Below are 27370 nucleotides of genomic sequence, written 5' to 3'. Positions count from 1 at the left end.
CTTGGTGCTGCAGCAGCACTGGGCAGCCCTGCCCAGGCCTGTCCTGTTCTGCTCTCCGGTGCAGCAGCTCCCTCTACTGCACCAAGACCGTGCCAAGCACAGTTGGGTATTCAGTGTTTGCTTGTATTTGAAATGATTCTGTCACTTCCTGGAGGTATGGAAGAGGGGCAGACAGCCAGATCTGAATGCTGGGCTAGACAGGATGGTGCACATCAGAATCAGTGTCTGAGCAACTGCACAGAGGGTGGGTTGGGTTTTTTGCTGGTTTTGATAGCCTCATGCTGTCCTACACTACACATGCTAGTGTAAAATGTGACCTCCAGTGTGCGTGCTGCAGAGCCAGCAGGTGTTCAGGAAAGCATTTATAGTGTATGGTTTTAACTAGCAAGATTCTTCCATAGTATAGATGCAAATTCGATTTTAAAGCGGCCCCCTTTTTTATTACATGTTAAGGAGAATTACCATTTTATTTCAGTGGGTAGGAGCCACTTTCCCTGCCATGCCGTTTCAGCGTTCCTCACGCAGGGGTTCTCCGTGGTCTGAGGTGGAGCCATTGAGCACCATCCTGTGGTGTGAGCAGGACTGAGAGCAGCTCCTGCTGGCATGGAAGCACGGCCTCACCCGTGGCAGAGTAACTGCAGATGAGCACAAGGGCACCACCTCAGCTGCCACTTGCAGCAGCAGCAGGAATAAATCCCTTCCCTTAGGAAACCCCACACTGCTACACGGTTTGTAACATTCTGTACCCACTGCAGCACCACCCACTGCTTCCCTGCTCTGTAACCAGGGTCACCTCCAGCATCAAAACGCCCTCAGGGCCCCTGCTGACCCTCTTGGGAAACTGACCCAGGGCTCTGCTGCGCTTGGGGATTATTCCTCAGCCTCTGAAGGGAGCAGGGGATAAATCTCCTCCTCGAGCCTGTTCCACATCTGTCTGTGCTACAGCAGTGAAGCCACAGCTGGAAACTGCAGAGAAGTGAGGAGCCTCACAGGGAGCAGGGGAATCAGAGACTTAAGGCCACGTTCCTGCTGATATAGCACCCTTCCAGGACAAGCAGGTAAAACTGACATAATTGTGATTTATTAACATGAATTAAAATGCCCAACCAGTGCTGCAATGTGACAGTATATTAAAAAAAAATTAAAGATCATATACTGTACTACTTTCACAAAGATCACACTTTTTTTTGCAAAAGACTTATTATATACAATACTATATCAAATGAAAGAAGCTTTAAGCAACTTTACAAGCGAAAGAAATACAGTATTTACAGCACTCATCCGAGACATTAGAAACAGTCTATACATTAAATTACAATTTCTGCAAATAACTGATGAAACAAAAAGCCATGTCCACACCAAAACTATAAAAATCTGTATTGCATTGTTTCCTATCTCTATGCACACAAAAAACTGTTGACAGAAAATGGAAAAAAAAAGTTGTTAGTGCCATCACTTAGCCTGTGTACTTATTTAATTACATATGTATAAAAGTAATATAGAAAACTTTCACTAAATGAATTTAACTGCAACAATAAAATTTTAAACATTATGCAGCATCAAACCTACTGCCAGAAAAAACAGCTGGAATGTCCACTTACAAAATAAAAAGAAATACCTAATACTGGCTTAACAGCACGTTTTCAGGAATTTTAAAAAGCAAAAAATGGAAAGGATACAATGGAAGAGCACTGGTGTTTGCTTTTATACAAAGTATCATGTACAAGCTTTAAAAAGTACCCTGAATAGGTACATATTAAATATACACAGTTTATATTACAGAACATTTTAAAAATGTTTATAACTAAAGGGATCTGTTTTAATGCCACCCTGACCCATGGTAATTGTTCTGAAAGGTGGGTGGCACCTGTGCTCTGTGAATGGGGATCTGTCCTGGCACGGGCGAGGCCTGCTGCTGCCCCTGCACTCCGTGGGGAAGGGGCACGGAGCCGGGGTGAGGGCAGAAGCCGGAAGCAGTGGGTGTTGCAATACTGTTTGGTCCTTGAGGCTGGATGTGAGGACCCTGACCAGGCAGTGGGCAGTGAGGTCCTGTGCCAGCAGGCTGATGCTGAGGTCCAGGTCCCAGCGTTGTGTGATGCGGGGCTTGCGAGGAGTAGGAGGAGACGCTCGTGTGAGCGCTGGAAGGGAAATGGGGGGGTCCTTGATGGGATGGGTGGTGTAAGCCCTGTGCTGATGAGGGGTGGTGCCCCGAGCCCAGAACGTTGGAGGGAGGGGGCGGCGGGGGAGGCGGTGCCGAGTTTACAACGTGCTGGTGTTGTGCTTGCAAACCTTGGTGTCCCGTGGAAGGATGGGGAGCTTGGTGGTGGGGGAGAGGACCTGGTGGCGGAGGTGGCGGTGGCAAATGGTGACCAGCAGCTTGAGAATGGATGTGTGATCCAGGAGCCACTGCCATGGCATGAACTGGACCAACAACATGTGCTACAGAGTGCTGCTGATGAGTACTTTGCTGCTGGACAAGGTGGGGTCCTGGAGCAGGTGGTGGTGGAGGAGGAGGAGGAGCAGCAGATGCCGACGCCTGGTGATGAATACTGGGGTTCTGAGAGGACAAAAAATGCCCTGCAGCTACGTGGTGCCCTGGCACCGTTTGCTGACCCGCAGTGCCAGGAAGTGCTTGATTTGGTCCAGATGAAAACACAGTCTGTTGGGGTATGCTGCCCTTCAGCTGGCTGTAGCTCTGGAAGTTTCCAGAGGGCTGCTGGCTTTGATAGTAAGTGGAAGAAGGGGGTGGAGGGGGTGGGGGAGGTGGCGCACTGCTGTTCAAATTTTGTTGGTTGAACTGGCTGTAGGAAGCTGAAGATTGTCCTGATGTTGTCTGAGTGAAGAGGGGGCCGCTCGCCTGCGCCTGATTACTGGGCTGGAGGGTCGGTGCCGCCGGGTAGAAGTTCCTGTGTGTTTCCCTCTGGGGCGTTCCAACTTGAGGTGACTGTGGGTGATGAGGTCTGTATGGAGATCCCAGCTGCTGTGAGTGAGGCTTTGGTGAAAGGTAACCGTGCTGCACAGGCGCGTGAGGGGTAGAAGACTTGGGGGGATTTTCTACGTGAGGCGAGGGGGGGCAATGCAGCTTCAAAGGTGCAGAAGGCAACTTCTGTGAATGTGAAAGTTGCTCAGCAGAGCTGCGCGGATGTGACTGAGATGGATGATTCTTTGAAAGTGCTTGGACGTTGTTTGTCGGCTGTTTCTGCTGCAGCTCAGGTTTGGGATGATTCGCACATTCAGTCTCAGGTGCAGCAGCTGCAGTTTCCCAGTGCGAATCTGGTTTTGTGGGTGTTTTCCCAAGAGGCTGTGCTGAAACTACAGGACTCGGTGAAGAGGGCTGGAATGGAAAGAAAGACAGTCAGTGCCCAATGTCCAAAATACTCAACCATGCATGCAATAAACAAAAAAGAACATCTCAGAACACTCTCCTCAGACTGCGAAAAGAAGTGCTGAGGTGCAGGATATATATATGGTGTGAGAAAAACATCGGTAACAGAGTAAGCTTGAGAAGGTACTATTTTTATCAAGTATATATCAATAATTCTTCCAAGTCAAAGACTACTAAAGTGTATTTTAAAGCTGTAACAGAAATATGATCCATTAGGTCGAACTCTGAATCCACTGTTTGTTACAAGTTTTAGCTTTCTGAATCTGAAAGAAGTAATTCCAGAGAAGACCACTTACAGGAATAAAGCAATTTTTAGAGTGACATAATGTTTTAAAGCTGGGGCAGTGAAAGCAAACAGACTAAATATGACAACCTGAATCACTTCAATACTCAACATCCTTCTCCACATTATCAGAGCCCCAACTGTCAACAATGCAACCTCCTGTTATGGGTAAGTGACATCACTGCTGTTGGTTCCGAGTGCCAGTTCTGCAGCATTCACACCTCACAACAACACAGATACAATCTCTTCTCTCATCCATAAACATGTACACCTACTGAAAGCACAGCATATAAACCCACTTTTTAGTGTATACAGACAAATATTCTTGCAAATGTCTACCTATGTTAAATTACTGCACAGATAGATGAACATGTGTGTGTGTCACCAAAGTAGTAAATGCTACAATTAACATTTTTAAAGGTAAATCAGAGATGGATGGAGCTACTCCTATGCGTTGTGCAAACACCTTGCATTACCTTGCTTGCTTTTGATGGACTCTTACAAGTCCTTTGTGAAGTATCTGGGGACGGACATTCAGAAGTTGGCTCTGGATTTTCAGAATCAGGTTCTACAGAAATAAAGCAGAGATAAATATCAAAGTGGGAAAATAAATCTTTTGCAGAAATCACAAAGCACTTTATATTTGACTTTAAAAGAGCTATTAAAGCTGTTGTTAGACCATTGAATATGTCAAGTGTCATACAAGGTCATCTGCTTACTGACCTTCTGTAATTTCAGTGAAAGAAGGGACCTTAAGCTGCAACTGGGAAATGAGATTTGAATGAGATGGAGACTGAACATGAGACGGTGAGCATGGCCTACAAGGTGATTCTCCCCCTACAGATGAAGCAGACCCAAACACAATATTAGAATTAATACAGATTACCACGGGGGAACTGGTTAGAATTATGTATCTTCAAAACAATAAATCAACTCACCACTGTCCTTGTCTTTCCTATGATCACTGAGAAGTAAAGCTCTCTGATAACTTCGTTCTCTCACTTGTTCCACAGAGGTTGATGCAGTCCTGCAAGAGAAGGCCATTTTAGGTGATATACTCCCACCTCCCATGATCCAAATTCAGGACAATGTATATGCAAATACCTAGGCAGAGAAAGTCTACAGTGTTGGCTGCATGTAACAACCAAATGACTGGTTGTGCATAAGGAATATTATTACTTAAGTGGTTTGTATCTATCTTCTCCCACTTTAAATACATCCTGCAACCATGTTACATTTAAAAACGGCATTTCCTCTTATTAAAGAAGTATCTGTAGATCTATGAGTTTTTCTTTGTCTAAACTGAAAAGTAAAAAAAATAAAGGTCACAGTTACTGGTTCATGGTCTCAATTTGCAGAAAACTCTCTTCCAGAACTGGAGTCAGTCATCTTGTTTGTTGTTAAGAATCTGTGTGACAGTGACAGTGCTCCACAGAACTGTGTACCTTTCTGGCAAGGATGTATGGCATCACTGCACAGTACTGCTGCACTGGAGTAAGTTTAGGTGCTGCTCTGCAGGGTTACTGCAAAATTTAAGTAGTAAATTCTTCCTGTTTAGCCTGTTTCCACAATTTAGGGCAGTAGCTTCTGGACAGTGAACTGAACAGACACTTTTCAGTGGAACACTGGAGACTGCACTTATGTTCTCCCATCAACTGGCTTTACAATATGTTCCTTTCTGGAGTAGTTGGAGCATTTGAGTGGAAGGATGTTCAACTGCTAAGCCCATGGTTCATCCTCACTACAGTAAGGCCATCACTACAGTGTGAAGAACATCAGGAGGATTTATTCTGCACTACTAATGTTTTGGAGACAGTGTCACCACAGTTGACCATCTATTTTAAAGCTACCAAAACTCAGTGAAAAATTTGTGCAGTGTTTTACACAGACTGAAGTCACTCTATCTTCTCTCCATCCACACTCCACCTCTCCTCAGGATCTGGGATTGTTTGGAGTATCTGGCATTGCACACACTGCCTGTATGGTCTGCAAACAAGGGAACCACTGAGCAAACACAACAATGCTGTGTCACCACATGCTCCCACCTGAGCAGGAGCTGCTGGCCAGGCTGCATTCAGCCCTGCACAGGGCAATGAAGCAACAGCAAACATCCCACACACATTCCAGCCATGACTGAGAACCAGACCTCCTAAGGTCTTCCAGAAGTCTTTGCTAATCAGCATAGCTTCTTCTCCTGTTGCACCTTATGCCCTACAGTACTTTTGGAAAGGTTTTGAGAATTAACAAGAAAAATTCTCTTCATCTCACAGACAAAGCAGTGGAAGGACACAAATGCTCAAACCAATACATATTTTGCCATTAGAAGATCAAAAAGCAGAACTGAAGCAATTTAAGAAATATCTTCTGGGTAATTCTTCATGTAATCCAATCATTATGAGGTGTCTGCTGCATTTTTGAGACAAAAGATAAGACAACTCTCCACTAAACTGGAAGAAGAGCTTCCAGTCAGTAATCTGCAACAGCAGCCTTAATCAAAAACAGATTTCAAATACCAAAGACTTTGATTCATATAAATAATTCTTCCAAACTTAAATCCTGTAGTTTTGTGGCTTACCACTGAACTTCTGGTTCACTCTTCTCACTGGAGGAAGATTCCTTAACTGCACAGTTGTTGCCAGTGTCTTCTGGAGCTGCATTATAAACAGTAGCTGGCAGTGGTAAAGGCAGGCTTGCAGTGTTATCAGTTTGCTCCCCATTTTCACCACTGTTGTTATACCCATCACTAGCACCATTATTACTGCTTGTATTTCCTGCACCAGCAGCATGAGGAGATACAGTGACCAGGGGGAAGCTCTCTGTCTTTGAGCCACTTTTTCGAGCTTCACGCTGCCTCTTACGGTATTCTAACAAGGACACCTGAGGAGGAAAAACAACCCATAAACAAACATTAGAAAGGAAGTTTTACCCATTTTCTTTCTCAGAGTTTCTATTAAATGCACTACATTTCAGTAATATGTACCATGTAATAGGTTCAAAAAAGAAAAGGACAGAAATTAATGGAAGATATTTCATCACAGCTGCCGTGGAATTTACAATGTACTGAGCTACTACCAACTGTACAGGTGATGTTAAAAAAATGCTTCTGCCAAGAGAAGCATTATGTGTTCTGCCTCAGAGAAGAAGCAGATGACACACATCAGCAAAAGGTCCACTGCTGAAGTCTTTCTGTTGGCTGCACAGTTTCTCCTGGAACTCCAGAATTTTACTATTACACTGATCCAGCAAAGCTCATTTCAAGAGATGTCACATCCAGGTCTCAGACTGACTCCCTTGCATGAGAACCCACTACCCTTCTGCTTCATATATCAAAGGATTCTCTAAGCTTTTCGTGCCTTTTTTTAACAACCTGAATTTGCAACTTACTTTTCCCAGTTTATTTTGAATTTGTCTTTACTGCCCTTTAAGACAGACTGATTAAGAACATATTTTTAAGCTAATGCTATTTCTAAAAAGAATGACATGTGGTTCTTATTTCATGTATTATGTATATAAAATCACTACACCGAAGTTCCACACAACAGAAACCAAATTTGGTGGTTACTAAATTGCCTTCAGTGAAAAAAATACATGCTCAAACATTTTCACCATGAATCTTCAAGAGTTGAAGTAGAAAGCTGAAATATTGACCTTCAGTAGCTACAGTAGTTTGGTAAAAATTAATCTTCTAGTTATCAGCATCCTGCTCTGAACCATACAGCATCCAAACCAACAAACTAAAGAGCAATAATGAAAAAAATTTAACATTTAACTGGCTTAATCCTCAATAAAACTGGACATCCATTTCTACATAGAGAGAAAAACCAAAGCAGCTGCTGTTTCCACTCCTAAGGGGTTTTGTTTGTTTGCTTTCAAACAGATCTATTGAGAGACCCATCCATATGTCAGGGTAAAAACAGTGAAACTGGACTTTGGATTAAAAAGTTCAGGTTAAGAACTGATCTCACTTTCAAACAATTTTCTATTATTTCCACATCATGTAACAGGGACCTCCTAAAGAATACTGCTTTAAAGCTTAAATGTTAAGAAACCCAAACAGTGTGACCACAATGTACAGGTCTGTATTGATAAAGGACTTGTGCAATAGTAAGAGAAAACAGGAGCAAATGTCCACAGAAATATGCAAAAAGATCCTACAAAGACCTCCCTAAGAATACTGCTGTCTTACATGACCCTAGGGAAAAGGCTTTTATGAGTCTCCTACAAAATTCCCGAATCCTCACCTTTCACCTTAGCTGGGATACACTCCACCACCTCTTTTATAGTGTCTAAGGTTTCAAATTTTTGTGTGTCCTCAGAAATCCTAAGCCCCTTCTCTTTCAGGGGTACAGATGCAATTTGCTCTGGTTGTTTCTTCAAACTGAGACTTTTAGAAGGAATCCTGGGACTGGGGGTTGTCAGGGGGCAGCCACACCTTTTTTTACTGGAGCATTAGTGTAGCATAAGCTCTCAGCAGTAACAACCTGGAACCATCCTTGCCAGCACGGGATGTGGGGAGGGTTACTGAAGTACTCACTGCTGCTGGGATTTGTGAGGACTAATTCAGCCTTCAGAAAAAGCAGACTGTCCAATTTTAGGAATTTTGGCCTAGGTTTTCTTTTTGGTTTGCAAAATAGCAGGGCTACAGTAACACACAATGTATCAAATTCTCGGGGCTGTGACCAGGTAAGATCCTCCTACAATATTGCTCCATTTATGTCTCAGCTTGAAGGCAAGTAAACAAAAATCCAGTTCTGATGAAGAACTACTGAAGGAAGACCAAGGGGCTGCAATGTGACCAAAAAACCCCAAACCCCACTGTCCAGGCATGTACACATGCAGCAAACCCCACCCTCCTCATCACTATTTGTGTAAAGAAAATAAATCACACATTTCAAACAAGAAAGATTACTAGAGTCTGTGATGAGACAGAACAGGCAAGCTGGTGCACTGCAGACCACTGCCTTTCATCTCTGTCACTCTTTCTGCAAAGGGAGTGAACCTGGCAGTACAATGCAGTCCAAGTAACTGCACAAGGTAACTTCAGTCCTGGTTCGAGTTACCCATGACAACATCACTTATCTACAACAACAGTTTCATGAGAGTAGCTGATTTAGATTGTGATTATTTTTCAAACAAACAAAAAAAAATTAAGCCAAGAAAAATATTTCTTGGAACTAAGGATTTCCATGCAGTTTTAACTTTCAAGTCTGAGTAGCATAATTCTTGCAACTTCTTGCAGGAACAGCTGTTCACAGCATGTGGTCTCTATGATGCTGGAATATATTCTGTATAACAGAATACTGTAACACCAGGTGGCATAAGCAACCATTTTCAAACCTGAAAAGCAATTATTTATTTGGCAATTCATTTAAAACTCATATAAAATAGAATTTGTATATTTTATGTCAAAAAATAAATTTACTAATAGTTTTATGCAGCTTTGCTCTTTGCCCTTCATTACTTCTCCTGAATGCCTGCTATGTAGTATGCAAATATGAGCTATCAGAAGGTTTTTATTACATTGGGGTTCTTTCTGTTATAGAAATATCATTAGCAGACAATGGAAGACAGACCAAATGATTCTTAAATGTATAACCTTTTTCTTTTGTGGAGGGTTCTGGGGTGTGCAATTTCCATCCATCAAACTGTCGTTATTGACAGTCCTTCCAAAGCCAGGTGCAATTCCATCTTCTGAAGTACAAAACACAGATGCTTCCATGAACATGCCTCTTGCATCATCTTGAATCAGGCACTTTGACTCGTTTATTCTGAATCCACCTCCTACCTCCAACTGATGTGAAGGGGTCAAGTCCCTCAAATTAGAATTCATTGAGAAATTTACACCTGTCCTGTCAGGGCTTTTGACCCAGGAAGAATAAATTGTGCCCCGTCCACAATGAGCAGTTTCTAATTGGCTGTTTGAATCAGTCCTATCATGTGTGGGGGCTTCCAGGTTTTTATGCAGTGCACTTTGCTCAATTACTTCGAGTCCCAGCTGGAGGTCTGATACAGATTCCATTTCTCCAGTGCACTGCCGTGTGACATCAGTCCTATTCCTTGGACTAGAATATCCAATAGTCTTTATTTCTTGCAGGCCCATTTCTGTCAGGTTGGAATTTCTGAAAGAATTCAGTGCTAGAATCGATGCTCTGTCATAACCCTGCATGAAGAAATGCATGAAGAAAAAACATGTAACTATTTCTTCACACTCCATCAAACCTATTTGACATTCAGATGTGCCTTTAAGTGGGATTAAAGGCCTTCCAGTACCATGAATTTATCAATTTTTAAGAAAATTCTACAGCCAGACTCTTAGTTCTACTATTTCCATGTATTATGTTAAAGCATTTTAATAAAATGTACGTTATCCAAAGTAAAAATAAACATTAAGTGCCAGGTTTTATTTATGACTGGCAGAGGAAGGGGAGGAGCTTCAAAAGGAGCAAGTCCCAGGCCAGGAAGCCAGAAAGCACTTTGCACATAAAAGCAAACCTCCTCAGTGTCAAAACACCTATTTCAAAGCAGGAGAAGGAAGGAGAAGTCTTTCCAAGACGCTTCTGAATTTCAGGATGAAGCTCCATGGCAGGACACATGCCCCCTGCAGGCTGGGAATACCCAGGCATATTCCAACAGCACTTGCTCTTCCACTAATCCACCACCTATGCTGACTTAGGAACTTTCTGCTCTGCTTTCACTTTGAGTTTAACTGGGATCAACAGAAACAATTAAGAAATGCTGGCAACACAGAGAAATGTTAATCTGAATCTAACTACAGCCTGGAAAGCAAAGTGGTCTCTTTCTGTTCCTATTTACAAATTGCAGTGGCTACTCCTTTCAATTACAGGAGGTGATCCTGATCCAAATCACAACTTTTAAGTGATGCAGAGAGAAAACAGTTTAAAATAGAAAGTGTAACAGATAAAGTGGAAATATAAAGGAGTAAGCAAGTAAAACCTATGGGGAAGTTACCCTTTAAGTTCTCAGGAACTTGCAATGATACCATTTGCATATTTTGCAAATTTCCTTACCTCTTGACTGTAAGCTCGCCTTTTTATTTCTGGGGAACTGTCAGGTGAGGAAATATTCTAAATAAACAAGAAGAAATTGCAAGTCAATTTTTTTAACCTGGAGAAATACCTCCCCCCCATTTTGTAGCAGGAGTACAAAATACTGATTTTACACTGCAATGTCTGAACACTGTAAAATTCATGATAAATCTCACCTCAAAGTGCATGGTATTTCCATGTATACATGGAGTTACAGGAGTAACTGGTGAATATATGGGTTTGTAACCATTTCGACAAGCTTCATCCTCTGTTTTCACCCTGGGAGGAGTAGCAAACAACGATGGTTCCGAGGCAGTGATGTCAGCATGGGTTGGTGTGGCATAGGGAGAAGGAGTAGGCGTGGAGGTTTCTGAGAAAGCAGACTCCAACAGCTGATACAGTCTTCGTTTTTTTAGTGGTGTGGTTAGATCTGTGTGTTAAAATTAGAAAAAAGTTACAAGATTTCTAGATATAACAATCACTTACAGTTGTTTAAGTACTTTATGTAATGAAATTGTGAATTCCAAATTAAAGAATTCTAAGATAAAATAATCTCTGAAAGGCAGGCTTGCAGAGAGATGAACTTTTAACAACCTACAGGCTTCCTGAAAAATAAACTCTTAACAGCCTACAGATACATCAGCAGTAAGTGAATTCTGTGTGCTAGGATGCTGGGAAGAACTGCCTGTGTCTCCAGAGAAGGCCAAGTCAACTTCTATGCACTTTTAAGACTGTTCAGCTAAAAGGTGGTTTCTGTGTTACGCCTGCAAGATTACACAGCTTTTCCCCCTGTGTGCTACAATGGCCTACTGAGGTTTAAAGGGATTCTAAGTATACAGAAAGCACAGAAAATTGTATTTATAATCTGACCTCTTAATACTAGTACCAAAACCATTAGTCTTTTGTTGACTGTAAATGCTAGGATATATAATGGTTTCTTATCTAATATACACTAAATGGGGAAAAACTCCCAACCACTATGCAACTAATCATTTCTTTCAAAGAAAGTATTAGGAAAACATGCAAATATTCCTGGAATTTTCATCAACTCATCAATTTAAAGACACAGTGCTCCACAATAAGCTATTTCAACACAGCTCTTATGTAGTGTATTTACAAAAGCTTCACACCTGTTAAGGAACAGCTGTCATTCAGTAATAAAGGACTTTTATGTTCACCATTGATGGCTGGACTTCTAGATCTCTCTTGTGATGGTGAATTAAATCTATCAATCGTTGTTGAGTTTTCTTCTTCCAAAGCCTGCTTCAACCAACGCTGTAAAAAAACCAAGAAGTTCCAATTAGCAACTTAAAACTTCAATGATGAACATTTCAAAACATGCAGCATGACTGGTTTGCCAAACAGCCTTTTTCTGCCTGAATTCATGCTAGTAAATAAAGATTTCTTTTTAATTGATGTGGGTAGAACAGCCATAACAAAGGGAAGCATTACCTTCTTACAAGAGCCAGTAATGTTTTCCACAGGTTCTTTTTTCCTCCTCTTTTCTGAAAGGAATGGAGAAGTGAAACGGATATAGTGCTTTGGAGTTGAATACACGTGTGGACTGTAGGTGAGCCCAGGCAGAGAATTCAGCTGCGTAGCCAGAACTTCAGGGTCGGTGGTGATGCGAAGAGGCCTTTCAGGCACAGTGTCTGTGGGCTTCCCTGCTTTGTCACTCTTTTCACTTAACCATTCACTAACCAAGTGCTAAATAGAGAGAAAAAAATAGTGTTTTATGAGTGTGTTTACCAGTGGCTTTTTAAAAGTGTTTAGTTCAATTATTTATCTAGTCAACTACTGCACAAACCAGAAACAGTTTGTTTCCAGGCTCCAAGTTTAAGAATACCTGGCAAGAATCAGCTCAGTTTCAGTGAAATCATGGGAACAGCAGAAGAAATCAGTACAGATTTGCTTACACACCAGTTTGGGGGAGAGGTGGGGGTGTTTAGTTTACTTTTGTTGTAAGCTATACTTAGTTATTTTGCATTTTATTCTCACTGAACATTACAAGTGCCCAGAACAACTGTATTTAGGAAGCCAATTTAGTAACAGAATTCAAAACCAAAATTTAAACTTGTGCCTGAGTGCCCAGGCTGAGGAGAAATAGTATAACATTAAGAGAGCAAAGTTAAAGAAGCCCCTCATCAACTTCCATACTGTCAGGGCTGTGCCTCAGTCAACATGTCAGGCAGCTGCCTGCAACACTCTTCAACTGTAGCAGTAAATGTGCTGCAATTTAATACAGAGAGACACTGGTCTAAAAAGGCTAGGCTTTCCTACCTAGTTCATTGTTTTTAAAAAAAATGCCAGTAGATTTTAGTTTTTATTCACAGATAAACTAACCTCCTAGATTTTACACTGATTCAAAATTAAGGGCATGCAACATTAAATAGGATTAGTATGATATTAAGGCTTTAACAGAAATGATCATAATACATTTTATTTTGTTTTTTAAAAATCCATTTTTATTTTATTGATTTTTAAAGCAAGACCTTCTCTGCACTTAGGGTAGACTGGGTGCAATGGAGACACATTCCACAGATACCTGAAGCCTGAATTTTACTGCACTTTTCTGCTATGCAACAGGTAAGAAAGGAAGAAGTGTTACCCCTCACAAGAATGTAACAGTGATGCAAATAAGCAGTGTTACAGAATGATTCAGGTACCTTTTGGGAAAAAAGCAATCTAAATTATGTTTGGGGGTTTAAGATAAAAAAAAATCTTAAAATTATTTTTCTTTTGACAAGAATTTTTGACCTATGACTTCCCCCCCCCTCGCCTTTTTCTCCACTGATTAAAATTTGCAGGACTTCTTGTAAATCACACTACAAATAGTTTTTAATGCATTCTGTGAATGCATTTATTTTAAAGCAGAAAGCTGTACTACTTTAGTTGCACTTGCAGATTTAAGATTTCTGAGTGTCTTTTTATATTGTGCCATTTTGTACAACTTTTTTGCAATGCAGTCTAATGGAAAGAAATTTAAAAGCAAAGCATTAAAGAATAAAGAATTTTCCCTCCAGACATGCACATACACATTCAGGGTGTTTAGATCCACTGACTTCAGACCAGACATCTGAGAAGCACTAGGGGTTAGTGAGTTCCTTGCAGATACTGTTTGCTATCTGAAGCATACAATGGACACAGGAAGAAAGGCAACTTTTATTTCCTCAGGTTTTTCTTTAAATTTTGTTCCAAAATTGCTCTGAAGATGTATTTTGGGAAGTGTCTTAAATACAAACTAACTTCCACCAAACGATGTTACACATATTTTAATCTATTACCAATTACTGACCATACAATGGTGATTTTTCAAGAAATGAGTAAACATTTTAAAAATGACCAATACATGCAGTTGCATACTGATGGAACAGCCCGTAATTTTTTAAAAACTCTGTTAAGATCTATCTTTTCCCCATCCCTGAAGGGACTTACCTTTTTTGTTTTTGGATATTTCGTAGGGCATTTACTAAGTGCTGGAGCTTCTGTTTCAGTAACCATTTCTGTAACAACAGTTTCTGTTTCAGGCTCAGCTACCAGTGCTGCATTCTCAGTTTCATTATGCTGTGAAGTTACTTCCACATCAGGAGAGGAGGGCTGGATGTCTGAACACATGCTGACGGTCCTGTGCCGCCTGCGCTGCTGTCCAATGTGAGTTCTGCTCCGGGAGAAGCTTTTTCTCTGTTTAGCTCTATTCACTTTGGCTGGGGTGGGCTTGGTGGCAGTTTCTTCTTTTGCCGGTTCCTGGGACAAGACAGAAGTCAAGTAAACAGATCCCATACATGTTTAGAGCTATTTATCTTTCTTAGGAAAAAGAAGTCAGTTCCCTCTTCTTTTACAGAAGAAAGTCCAAAAAGTGTCAATCTCATTTTTGTTGTCAGAACTACAATAATTAACTCCTTCTCGAAGGCAAATGACAGGATTTCCTGTAGTTTCCTCCCAAGCACGTGCTGTTTCATCAGCAGTGTTCACACACACATGAAAGATCTGTGTAACAACTGACATTCGTTCATCCATAAGCTAGAAATCAACTGCTTATAGCATGATGTCCTTCAGTCCAATATTCTTTTGGCAATTCATAGTTTACTAGGTGCTTAGATTTGTCACAAAAGGTACTTAAGAGAATGCTGACACACATAGCTCAGGGAAACAACCTGGACTGAGAATCATTATATGAGTATTTGCAAAGTAAGAAACATCCATTAACAACGGAGTTAAAAATTGTTTATAAAACATTAAGTATCATCTGCAAGAACTCAGAAAAAACCCAGACTTGACTAACTCATTTCTTTTAAAATAACATTTTAAGGAAAGATTATAATACTCTGTGTTCCTGAAAAACCCACTGAAGAAACAAATGGTTACAGAGGGTGCCTAAGGACAGTCACCTCCTGCAGCTAAAGTCAACACTGATAAATGTTCTGTCCTGAACTTCAAAGACAGAATTACACAGCTGGTGTGTGTGTGTATGTTTGCATAAATTAATGTAACTGAAATTCTTCATTAAAGAATTCTATATGTATCTTATCTGGAAAAAAATTCAAGAGCTAATAAAACGTAATGTCAAAGAACATTTTGGTTACATATATTTGAGTTCAGAGGAAAAAAAAAAATCACACATCTTAACATGCAGCTCACCATCCCAATTGACAAAATATGCAATGTTAAAAGCCAGCTTTAAAATAAAGCTCCAGATAACTACCTGAATAAATTCAGCATCATTGAGAATCTGTGCTTCCTTGCATTCTGATTTAACCTCCGTTTTTGCTGTGCTGATTCTTTCCAAAGCCTGTTCTCTTCTTTTTTCTCTTTTTTCTAGTCTGGCAAAAGCTTGCAGGATGGCTTCCATTTTCCGTTCTTCTCTTGTCTGATGGATTTAACAATAATCATGATCAGTTTTCATAATCTTCCACATATATAAATATGCCATTACTCTCGCTCCCATTTTTTAAAGTACTTCTCAGCATGTTCAGTATATGTCTGACATGAAGATCAAGTTCAGCAGAAGCTCAGATTAAAGGGATATGTTGCAATCACTGCAAATACTAGACTTCTGAAGAAAGGCTTGCATCCATACCAGCTTGACAAACAAGAGACTCCTACTTTGAATTTAAGAACTTGCTTAATTTTTTGAATACTTAACAAAAAAAGGGCAGATTTTAAGATGCTAGTTTTATTAACACTGTTCTAATAAAATCTGAAAATTAGGATTGCTGAGACTTTTTACTCAAGTAGGAAATTCAAATAAAATAGGGGAAAATCTTGATTCCCAATGCTAGCTATAAAAACGGCCATTACAAATAACAAGCAATAATGAGGAGCAAATAATGAGATCTAAAACAGGCATTGCAGAATCATCTAAAGACACTAAAAAAATTATATACAATTGAAGATAAAAGTAGATTTTTGTCAGAATGCAGTGATGAACCCAGATGAACTGTTCTCAAATAGCAAGCCTTGCATTTTAAGGCTAAGTTCACGTAAGGATCTGACTTTGCACATGTGCAGATTGTACAAGCCCACAAAAAGGCAGCAATTAGCATGGGAAGAGCAGGTGTCACTAAGCCTTAACGATGCCTTTTAGGCAGCCACTCACTTCCCAACTTACCATCTTCCTTTTCCTTTCTGCAATCTGCTCCTCTGATTCCATTTCTACTTCATTGCTAATGGGAGTTTTTTCTTCTATATCATCAATAAAATCTGGCTCCTGCAAGACAGAAATGACTGTTTTACAGAAGTTCTATTCTTGCGCATTAGAGTGAACCAAAACCTACACAGAACTAAGAGGCCTCAGATTCACTACATCAGAAGTAACCAAACCAACTAATCAGGATGAAAAGTGTTCCATCCCCACTCCCTCACCCCACCAAGTAAAAAGTAGTATCAGAATTAAAGCTCTGAAACAAGGAAACTTTTGGACACTAACAATGGCCACTGCACTTTATAATCAGTTAAGTAGTTAGGAGCTTTATATTATCCACCTACAACAAAGTACTACTTTCAGAAACAGAATGAACAAAGTAGATGTTACCAATTACATGGAAATTTTACTCAGCTCCTAAGTGTACTGAATTGAAGTCACATTTTCCATTTGAACATTCACTGTATAATCTGATGACCGTGTCACATCATATGGAAACACAAAAGCTGCCTAACTAACAATGGCTTTCTGTTTTGAAAGAAAAAACAAGCATGAAAGGGTAACTTTGAAACTAATTAAGTGTTCACTAGTCCTATATGCAATTTGACTTTTCCACAAAGGACTAGACAAGGATTTAAAGTTTGTCCTAAAATACGTATCTAAACATACAGACCAGGCAATTAGTAGCTTTTTTCCTGGGGTGATATATATGATGCTACCATAAAGAAAGTGTATGGGAAAATGTAAATGTATTTCTAACAGCTTTATTCTTCCCACAATTCCTACTCTTCAATTCTGGAAAACAATACAAGTTCTCCTGTGAATGCTCTATATAAGCACTGTACATTATATTAAAAGATCTGGAGAAGATTCCATAAACCAACTATCATTTCTTGAAAGCATGACACAAAACACAAATCAAAAACCACTTTTGATCAAAAATCACTCTCAAGATAAAGTTTAAATACTACTTCTCTGGAGACCATAATTTGCAAGTCACATGCACACCCCCTGGACTTCCAGGCATTTTTAAAGCTATTTATCATCTTAGGAAAGCTGGGTGTCAGTATGCTCATTTTTACCTTATTTCTTTCAGTCCTAAAATGATGTTAAAAGAACTAGGAATTGCTCCCTCCCTTTTCTCTCCCCTAAATCATTACCAAAAAACATAATATTTAAAAAATCATCACAACCACCCGCAAAATGAAGAAATGTAGAAACTTACTAAGATAACAATCTAATGATGTTGAATAGTTATCTTTAATAGCTGCTCTGAAAAATTAGTAATTTATGTCATGGACCCCCTCCCAACAGTTCTTTCAAACTGACATTTTCCAAAAAAGACTAAGTTAAAATTTACTATCACATTATATTACCAGGTAGTTTTTGCCATACTACATTAGCTTCAAAACACACTTTCCTCCTCCCAACTGAATTAAACACAGAGCTGCAGAGCTCCATTAAAAATGTATGGAGTATTCTGGGTTGCAGTGCAGTTTTAAGAGCAGGGCTACGTACTGCTATATTGAAAATACTTCTGAGTAACATGGGCAAACTAACCAAAAGGCACTTCAAGATGGACTGGGAGCTCCTGACACCATGACATGAGGCCTTCACATCAGAGAGTCACAAAAACATTTAGAGGAAAAGGGTCCAACATAGCTTTAATTACAACTGACTAATAAAGTGCACTGAAAATAATACATAAAATTCAAGTTCTAAACAGCTTATCCATCATTCTGACTTTTGATAAATCTCCACACTGCTTTTCAGTGACTAATTAAAATTTCTTTAGTAGCTATTTAAAAGGAGAGAATCTGTATTTAAAAGCTTTTATTTCTGAGCATCTTTGTGTCAGTACCTGATTATTAGAAATGGACAGTCTGAGGGGAGAGAGCTTCCTCTGTTTATTATCTGCAATTTTCATTTTGGTGGCTGCTCCTTCACAATCCAATGTGATGTTCTGATTTTGAGTCTCCTTTTCTCTTGAAACATCTTTCTCCTTCTTTCCCTTTTTCCTTCTTGTTTCATATCCAGTATTGATGTTTTCTGTAGGCTCAGAACGTCTGAGAACTGGACACTCAGGATTTTCTTTGAGGCAAGCACAATCCACTTTGTATTTACTGCAAGTAATTAAATGCAAGAAGGCATATTTGATTAGTTTGTACAGCAATGAGACCCTTCAATATTAAATCACTGATATTTCACATTAAACATCTGCTGTAATGCAAACCAACCATGTTAAAATGCAGGTGACTCAAGTTTTCACCACAATACACAACACGACTGTAACTCAAAAACCTTATCTACTGGTTAATTCTTTTAATTCTTCAGCTCTGCCACACAGAATTCTTTTACATTCAAGGTTAGTTTTCTCCTTGCAGGACAAAAGACATCTAAAACCTGAGTATAATCCTAAGTGGAAATATAACCAACACAAAGCAGACGCATGAAGTTCATTTTATATGCAGAGACTGCAGACACAATTTACAGCACAGGCACACCAAACTCAGAGTCCCTTTGCACAGTTTTAAGCTCCACTTGAATACAAAGGAAATTCAAACATGTTCAACTGAAACAGGCTGTCAGTTGTTTCAGGTACCAAACACAACTACTATGTATTTTTAGAAGGAGTATGTCTACAACTCTTAAGAGTGCCCAGTATCTTGAGATAGTCTGAACCTGTGCTGATTACCACACGTGCTCTGTGGTCACACACAGTTCAGGTCAGTAGCAAAGGCATGTCTGCACACCACTGCATCCAAGCTGGCTTAAGAGCAGGCCACAGAAATGCAGTAATAAAAATACACAACTCTGCCCACGCACACATTGTTCATTATAAATACAGTGCCTAAGGAGCCTTGTGTTATTAGAACATGCAAGCAAGTAAATGATACAAAACCAAAGCCATTCTGAATTGCAAAATAACTTACTGAGCATTAGAGGTATTTTAGAACAGCATTTTCAAATACTTACCAATTTCCATAATCAAAATCAAATGCTATGGTAATCTCTGCTCCCTTTGGAATGTTATGGATGGAGTAAATATAAAGATGAATTGTTCCATCTTCAATTACATGCCTCACCTGTAGTCAAGAAAATGTTATTACATTATCATGAATTACTTTCAAGTTCTTGTATAAAAATTGTAGGGATTGCTCAAATTATCAGGAATCTCATGGAAAAGAAGATTCCTAAGTAAATTAAACGTAGTTTAACTTTCTAAACCTGCTCACCTCTGCATTTGGTGTACATGAACGCCTGATAAATCGAGCTTCATTTCCAAAAGTCCTTGCATCAACACACATTTCTAGCCCATGGAATTTGGAGTAAAACAAAACAAATGGGTATGGCCTGAAAAACACACAAGAAAACCAAGAATTTCATAATTTTTTAAGATGCTAAACAGTGCTTATTTTCTGACTAGTCAGCTTTGTAACATGATGCTTGGTACAATACACCAAATTTGGAGGTTAATCTAACAATGACATGTTTATATTTAAGCTTCACGATTTTAGCAGGTACATTCCCCACATGTATTCTCAGAATAGCTCAAGACAGAATTGCAGTCCTGTATCATCAGCATAGGATCTACAGGGAGAACATTAACAGAGCAAGCTCTAGACATGGAAGACACACAGTTAAAATTTTTCAAATTTCTTCAACTTTTTCTTATGACAGGCCCCAAAATGAAACTCAGAAATTTAAAAGCCACATAGAACAATTTTTTTAAAAAGTAAGACCACCACATCCCTGCCTAACACCTGCAGCATCACTAGCACCAATCGTCCTGAAGGAAAGGGGCCTCCAAATACTTTGCGAAGTCATGCTTTAAGTTCTGCTATTCCAAGTGCCAAGGAACCAACCCTTCTATCTTTACTGAGCAAAAGCTGGGTGTTCTATCTTCCCCAACAGGCCTTCTGCAAATTCCCAAGTAGGTGTGTTCATGCAGTTAGGGGCAGCATCAGAACCAATCTACAGGAAGAAGGAAGCAGTCACACACAGCTCAGTAAAGTAACTAGAGAACTCTGGCAGTAAAACAGCCCCAAGCTGACCTGTGTCCAATTTCACTCACAGCCTTGTGGGCTTAAAATCCATTTCTCCCACAAAAGATAAAGCCTTTATCATTAATATAATAATTATTTTAGGATGGCAGAACTGTCTATTTCCTGGTTTAAGGTGTACAACTACCCCACTGAGCATGCAGGAATCCTATCGTAGGGAGGAACAAAAAGGAGAAAACTACCTCCTGAATAAATCTGTAAGGATATCCAGAAGAGAAAACAACAGAAAAGGTTCCAGCTGTCACTACTTTCAATCAGACTAATTAAAATACGAGACACTGCTGATAACTAAGATCCACTTGTACTTGAAGCAACAGTTTGGCAAACATCATTTTAACAATTTACTGAAACATTAAGAATTAACAAACCTTTTAAAGAAATATCCATTAGCTTCGAATTGCTCTCTCAGCATGAACTTTCCTCTGTATTCAATAATAAGTGCATCGGGAGGCAAGTCTTTGGCAGCCTTTAAAATTTTCTTGTTTTTTTGCACGTAACTCTGTAAAGACATAGATTCACTTATGAATTTTTAATTTCTACCATTTTTCCATTACTATTAATAGCATATTATACTTTCACAACTATTAAACAGTTTTATATGAACTAAAAAACACACCTTTTTGTAATTAAACCTCCAGACTCAACTGACCAACTGTCCTACTCACCTAGCAATGCTACTAGTTATCAGTTTAGATACAAGGAATGCTTTGGCCCTAGCTCTCCAGAACATGGCTGAAAACCAACATATTCATATTCTTACAATTCAAGTACTATAGCCTTTAGTGCACTTAACTCTCACCATGACTACAATGAATTGCTGCATTGTTTTGTACAACACTTTCAAAAAGCTTCAATTCCTTTGAACAAAACAAAACATGCAGACATAGAACAACATTCACAACTCACTAAAGAAAAAACTGAACAGGGAAATAACAATCATTGAAAAATAAAGAATCCTGATACGAGTTTCCAAATTCATTTTCATGTCTTTAGATGGAAGGATGGCTTTAATTAAAAACCAATACATACCCTGGCAATTAGTGAACTCACACCTCTCATAACTGTCATCACCAATGAAAAAGGAAGTAGCCTCTATGTAGGCAAAAGGCTCAGTAAGTAGGGATATTCCTCTAAGGAGGGTGTCCCATATGCCATGATGGTCTTTGAGAAAAAGAAGCAAAGATGCTTCCATTAATCTGCTACAGTAACTACTCCTCAAGATTTTTGCTACAAAATGCTAAGTTTTTTACAAGGCTCTGATTTTAAGCCTGTAAGTAACTGGTGAGTTACTGATAAATAAGGCTAGAATAAAACATTGCAGTTTCTCCATAAACTAGAAATTACAGGATCATGAGTTGAAAAAGAATCAGAAGCAGAAACACCAGCCATGAACACCCAGAACACTTACCACATCTTAAGAAAAACGTAGACAGTGAACATCTTGATACATAGTAAGGGAAAAAAAATTTAGTTCCAATGGTTCTTTCTACTCTAACCACTCCAGGTATCCCTCAGAGACAAACAGCAGCAAACTTGACTAAAGCTGACTGTGTGTCAAGAGACAGTTTAAGGGCAACCCAATGTTCAGACTGACACTAACACCTTAGCTACTTTTTAGGATAAATGATATGCAAATGTAAACATAACTGGGGTGGTACAAAATGTATAAAAATCTGAAAAATATGCTGAAATTCTGATGCTGAAATCTGGTGAGACAAGGAACAGAAAGTGAATGTGAAATCCCTTTTTTTGTTTTTTCCTGTGTTTTGTTTTTTTGGGTTTTTTTGGTTTCTTTTTTTTTTTTTTTTTTTTTGTTTGGTTGGTTGGAGGTTTTTTTAAGGCATCTGATGTCATGGCACAAACACAGCATGCAGTAACACAACGACGCACAGCTCATTACCTCTACCGGAGGTTTGAAAATCAGATTGCTGGTGCTGACTTCTTTTTTGTCATTTCCATTGCCTAATCTGAGTGCTATTTTTTGTGCCTCCCTCTGGACACCTTCACTGTATTGGTTATTATTTGCTTCTTCATAACGATCCATCCATGCCTTGATTTTAGTTTCCCATCCAAAATTTGAACTGTCAGTAGGATCAATCTCTGGAGCTGAGCCCTAAAAATTGAAGTAAGTGACCAGATATTAGAAGGCAAGATATTAAAATAAAAAGAAAAATTCTATAACAAGACACAAAATGATGGGCAAAGGTATGCACTGATTTACGGACTGGGTTTCTTTAGCAAGTCTAGCATAAAACTTTGTATTACTTAAAAGCATTGAGTTAAATTCAGTCCCATTACATTTGTCCTTTCAATAATTTTATTATTTAGTAAGTATCACCCAAGTTCAGGAATGCTTTCCCTCCTCAAAAGTGATTCCTGCTCTCAGTGCGATGAGAATGGAGAGTGATATTGTTTCCTCCCACAACTGCACTGCATCATGAATTTAAGTGCAGGAGTTGGAGGGTCAGATCTCCCTGCCCACTCAACTTTTGTGAACATATGCAAATACAGAGAACTCCAGCTTTTATCCTGTAATACACAGACTTCATACTCCCCTTTCAACTTCAAAGATCATGCTGTATCTTTTCTTCTGCTGCATAACTTAGTAAACTTTACTAATCGTACACCTGCTACACATTAAGGTTGTGACTCTACTGTTACAGGCATTGCACATAAAATTTTTCTCTCCTTATCTGCTCCTCACTATACAATTTCCTTCTGCAGTGCTTCAGATCCTTTCACTTTTAAAGAAAGTGCCATTGTACCTCCAGACCTCACAAGCAGCAGCCAGGCTGCAGCCAACCAAAGCTCCTTACGGACAGCAGCAGCCAGCCAACGCTCCCTTTTCTATCCACCTGAGCAGAGACACTATTAAACATTAATAAAACACAAGTAGTTCAGCAATTCAATTTACCTGGTTACATTTCTTTTGTGCATGAAGAAAACCATACACACAAACAGCATTTCGAAGGTGTGATGCTAAGACAACCATGAAAAAAACAGTGGAACCTTACAAGCACCATATTAAAAAAAACCCACAAAACCAGAGATTTTTCTTCCCCAATTCCATCTTCACTGTTCCCAAGGTACATCTTACACATTTGAAGCATAAATTGCATCCCACTTGTTTTCATATATTCCAAGCATGAATAAACTATGGAAATACCTAGTTCTCACACCAGGCACATTTTTATGTCACAGAAAATTTAAAGACTCCTGTAACATTTAAATCTTATCAAGCAGACATCCCAATACAATTCCCTCAGACTATGCCAGTACCAGTGAGTAAAATCCTGCCAGATATACAGGAGTCCCACCAGGTGTAGATGGAGGTTTGACAGAGCAGAACCACTAACTTAGCTTTCAAATTCAATACAGGTAATTCATTATTTTGCTGCTAAAGAGTTATGAAAAGCTGGAGACACTAAATTCAAATGAAGTGTTCACTCAGTTTTACTCCCTTGCATAGCATACATGAGCCCAAATTAATTCACAGGCTCCTGAAATAAAAATTTGCACTAACTATTTAAGTTAATTTCGCAGGACAAAGAGGTAGTGCTCATACCTTAATTTAAAATCACTGTGACACATATGTAATATATCAGTTACCAAGATGAGAATATTCTAGTTCTTAGTGTATAGCCCCAATTATACTCTTGATGCTTATTGTTTAAGTAACATACAGTTAAGGTCTGAAACAAAACCCAAATAAAATCACATTACCTTTACTCTTGAAGATTTCCTGGATCCTTCTCGAAATGCCTGGAAAATATTAAGATATTCATATTCACTGGAGAAAATACAAAATCTCTTAAGGAATTGAAAACCTACTAATGAACAACTTTTCAATTAAACAATAAAGATGAAAACAACAGAATAAACTGCACTGAAATCTCAAGAAGGTAAGAAGTTACATCTCACAAAATGTATTTTAAAAACCATTCAGCATTCCTAAGTGCACAGTAGTCAGGTACCTCTACCTTTCTCTCACATTACAACTTGATTCTCCAGAATTTCAGAATCCAAGTCAAAATATCAGAGGTAACACAGCAATAAATTTGTATTCAAACAAAAGGAAACATTTTACTAAAGATTTCCAAAAAGACATCAATAACTTATTCTGACTTTTAAGTTTTAAATAATAAAATTCTCACTGAAGCCAAGGAAATTAACTACAAAAAACACTTGTTTAGGAAGTTCCTTGTACTTTACTTCTTCACAAATGTTTTGTCTTCACATATTACACTGTTTATACACCTGCAGCTAAACAGCATAATGCCAGGATGTTTTTACTCTAATTAGTTTAGCAGCTAGCTTTTTGACAGCATACTTCCACACAATTTCTACTCAAACAGATGGAGTCACATCAGGACAACTAATGGCAAACATTTCTGTACTTAAAATCACCACAAATGAAGACTTCCAAGGAATTCTAACCCAAAGCTTGTTTTGCACCACCTCTAACTATTTCAAACAGTCCAGTAAATGCAATTCCTGCAGTGAGATTCTGCTGCAATTATAAAACTGAACATACCCAGGCAGGATATATTAACTTGAAATAGAGGAGTCATGGGGGTCAGGCACCCACAAGACTATCATTTACTGCAGAGTAATACATTTCAAGCTAAAACCAGATAGTAAAATAGCCTGATTTTCAAATCAGTGTCTCTTTGTAAGAAATGTCACATAGCTATAATTTAAAACGTGAAGTAATAAGAGAAATTACATTCACTTACCTTTTTACATTTTGCTATGTTCTGTTCTTTCTCTCCACTTTTTTTCCTCTTCTTATCATTGACTTTTGTAACTCTTGTAGCAGTTAAAGTAATTGTCGTTGGTGTGTGTTGATAAGCTGTATACAGTTCCACAGGAACCTCATCGCCACTCTCTGTTGCACTGGTGTCCCCATCTTTAAAACAAAGAATACTCTGTAAATAATCAAGTACTACAGAAAGAACACTCACTAGTTAGTCTACATCCCTTTCCAAAACACAAAAATTCATAATGACAAATGCTCCAAGCACTCATATGCAAAATTCACCAACAGTTGCAACAGCACGAAAATGAAGGACCAATGAGAAACTGGTAATTAAGACAGGTTTGTAATGCAAGGTAAGAAAAAGGTACCACACTAAATTCCATTCTTTGAATGGAATTAATGACCATATTCCATTTTAAGCAAAACTACAACCAGAACAAAAAAGGTAGAAGATCTGTTAACACATTCACTTATATATAGCTTTTACTTGGAATATGGCATTTGGATTCTCTCAGATGACTGTATTCTAGAAGGGATTAAAATTAATGACTGACCAGCATTTCTTGTGAAGCTCTATTAATTAATCACGTGTCATAGTCATAATCAACTATTTCAGCTGCAATGTGCACTGTCAAGTGCCTTTTTCAGGGTTAATATGTCAATTTAGCCAGAAGCCTTTTGTACTCAAAATCCCCTCTCTGCTCTTCTGCTACTCAGGAAGAGCAAAGAGACGATCAGACATAAACTGACAGATACTTTAGGGTTAATACGTCAATTTAGCCAGAAGCCTTTTGTACTCAAAATCCCCTAACAGTAACATTCTGCTACTCAGGAAGAGCAAAGAGACCATCAGACATAAACTGACAGATACTTCTTCTTTGTGCTGTGCTCTCACAGACCTAAAGGCCAAAGCCTGAAATCTAGCATACATCAGCATTTATGTCAGACAAACACATATCCTGACCTGAAACAGGATTACCCTAGTTCTGTCAAGATGAAAGACTGTGAAGGATTGGAAGAGAGATGATGCACACAGATAAGAGACTGTTGTTTGCATATGCTCAGTACAGATTTTAGCAGCTTTTCCAAATATTCTGCATTCAGTAAATACACTTCATACTACACAAAACTTTCTCATACAGAGAACAGAAGCAGGCTTTACAAATACTTAATGAGAGCAGAGAAAACATTCCTTCTGCTCTCAGAAGGATGTTGCTTTAATCAGTGCACTCAGCAGTCCTAATTCTCGAAACCCTCTTTACTAAATAAAGAACTCCAGCTACTGGTTACTCCCGGTTTTTCCTGCTCACAACATTCCTTAACAGGGTTCTTCTGTGCACAGCAAACAATCACATTTTACCATCTTGGTTATTCTTCTGAACACCTTATCAGGCACATAATTATAGTTTGTAAGCTAGGAATTGATGATGTTTTCTGAATTTGTTAACATCTCTGTTGAGAATATTTTCTAAATGAGCATAAAAAGCATAAGGAAAGAAGAAATGTCTAATCAAAGAAGAATAAATAGCAGAATAACCAATGCCTGATAAATAGAACCCCCAAAATAGAAACTTAAAATTGTCAGTGTCTGTAGTCCATACACTAGTGCCTACAGAATCATGACATCACAGCCACACACCTCTCCCCCTTGCCCCAAACCCCACAAAACACTGTCTTCCTTAGGGAAGCAACATTTCAGTGTTACTGTCTACACTGTGCTCCAACTTACTGTAAAGAATAATTACCTCAACTGAACATGTAATTACATGGAGTTGTTTTGAGACACTCCTTTCTAACCTACATAACCTGCTTTCACTTTGAAGAGCCTTGGTAAAGCACACTGAGGGGAGATCTTGAGTTTGCATGTCAGAGGCAAAGACACAAACTCTCCAAATTTCACAAGTTATGGGCCCAGATTCATTTACCCATAAGCAGCAAGTGATCTTGACAGCATCAATTTCAAGACCAAAAAGCTTAAAGCACCATCCTTGTTTAAGTTCTACATCTAGACTTTTTATCTTAAAAAAACCCAAAGACAAATAAACCCTAAAAAAACCCCCCAGTGAAACCCAAAACATCCACTATATACAACTGAGGGAGTATGGGCTCAACAAAGGTGCTCAATTCACTGAACCATGGTCAGTACTTCACTGCACATTAAGCTGCACCAGAACTTGACTTTTATACCAGGA

At 39.0% G+C, this 27370-nt stretch overlaps 1 protein-coding gene across 4 annotated transcripts in view; it reads right to left on the bottom strand.

Annotated features, from left to right (window-relative positions):
- Positions 1 to 1059: 1059 nt before the first annotated feature.
- Positions 1060 to 27370, bottom strand: part of KMT2E (lysine methyltransferase 2E (inactive)) — a 54926-nt gene continuing 28615 nt past the window's right edge. For 2 of the 4 annotated variants that reach the window (XM_039723692.1, XM_039723691.1), the window contains 20 exons: positions 25156 to 25328; positions 24143 to 24181; positions 22320 to 22532; positions 20788 to 20918; positions 19592 to 19709; positions 19332 to 19441; positions 18217 to 18478; positions 16323 to 16421; positions 15417 to 15581; positions 14150 to 14458; positions 12167 to 12421; positions 11845 to 11989; positions 10891 to 11144; positions 10697 to 10753; positions 9265 to 9828; positions 6244 to 6545; positions 4607 to 4695; positions 4392 to 4505; positions 4145 to 4236; positions 1820 to 3334 (listed from right to left, as the gene is read on the bottom strand). In XM_039723692.1, the coding sequence (XP_039579626.1) occupies positions 1820 to 3334; positions 4145 to 4236; positions 4392 to 4505; positions 4607 to 4695; positions 6244 to 6545; positions 9265 to 9828; positions 10697 to 10753; positions 10891 to 11144; positions 11845 to 11989; positions 12167 to 12421; positions 14150 to 14458; positions 15417 to 15581; positions 16323 to 16421; positions 18217 to 18478; positions 19332 to 19441; positions 19592 to 19709; positions 20788 to 20918; positions 22320 to 22532; positions 24143 to 24181; positions 25156 to 25328 (5006 nt within the window). Of the gene's footprint in view, positions 3335 to 4144; positions 4237 to 4391; positions 4506 to 4606; positions 4696 to 6243; positions 6546 to 9264; positions 9829 to 10696; positions 10754 to 10890; positions 11145 to 11844; positions 11990 to 12166; positions 12422 to 14149; positions 14459 to 15416; positions 15582 to 16322; positions 16422 to 18216; positions 18479 to 19331; positions 19442 to 19591; positions 19710 to 20787; positions 20919 to 22319; positions 22533 to 24142; positions 24182 to 25155; positions 25329 to 27370 lie in introns of all 4 variants that reach the window. The other 2 variants (XM_039723690.1, XM_039723693.1) reach the window with 2 other exon arrangements.

This window comes from Passer montanus, unplaced genomic scaffold (genome assembly GCF_014805655.1).
Source record: "Passer montanus isolate IOZ18808 unplaced genomic scaffold, ASM1480565v1 scaffold50, whole genome shotgun sequence".
Lineage (NCBI taxonomy): Eukaryota > Metazoa > Chordata > Aves > Passeriformes > Passeridae > Passer > Passer montanus.
This window is presented reverse-complemented; position numbering and strand designations above follow the sequence as displayed.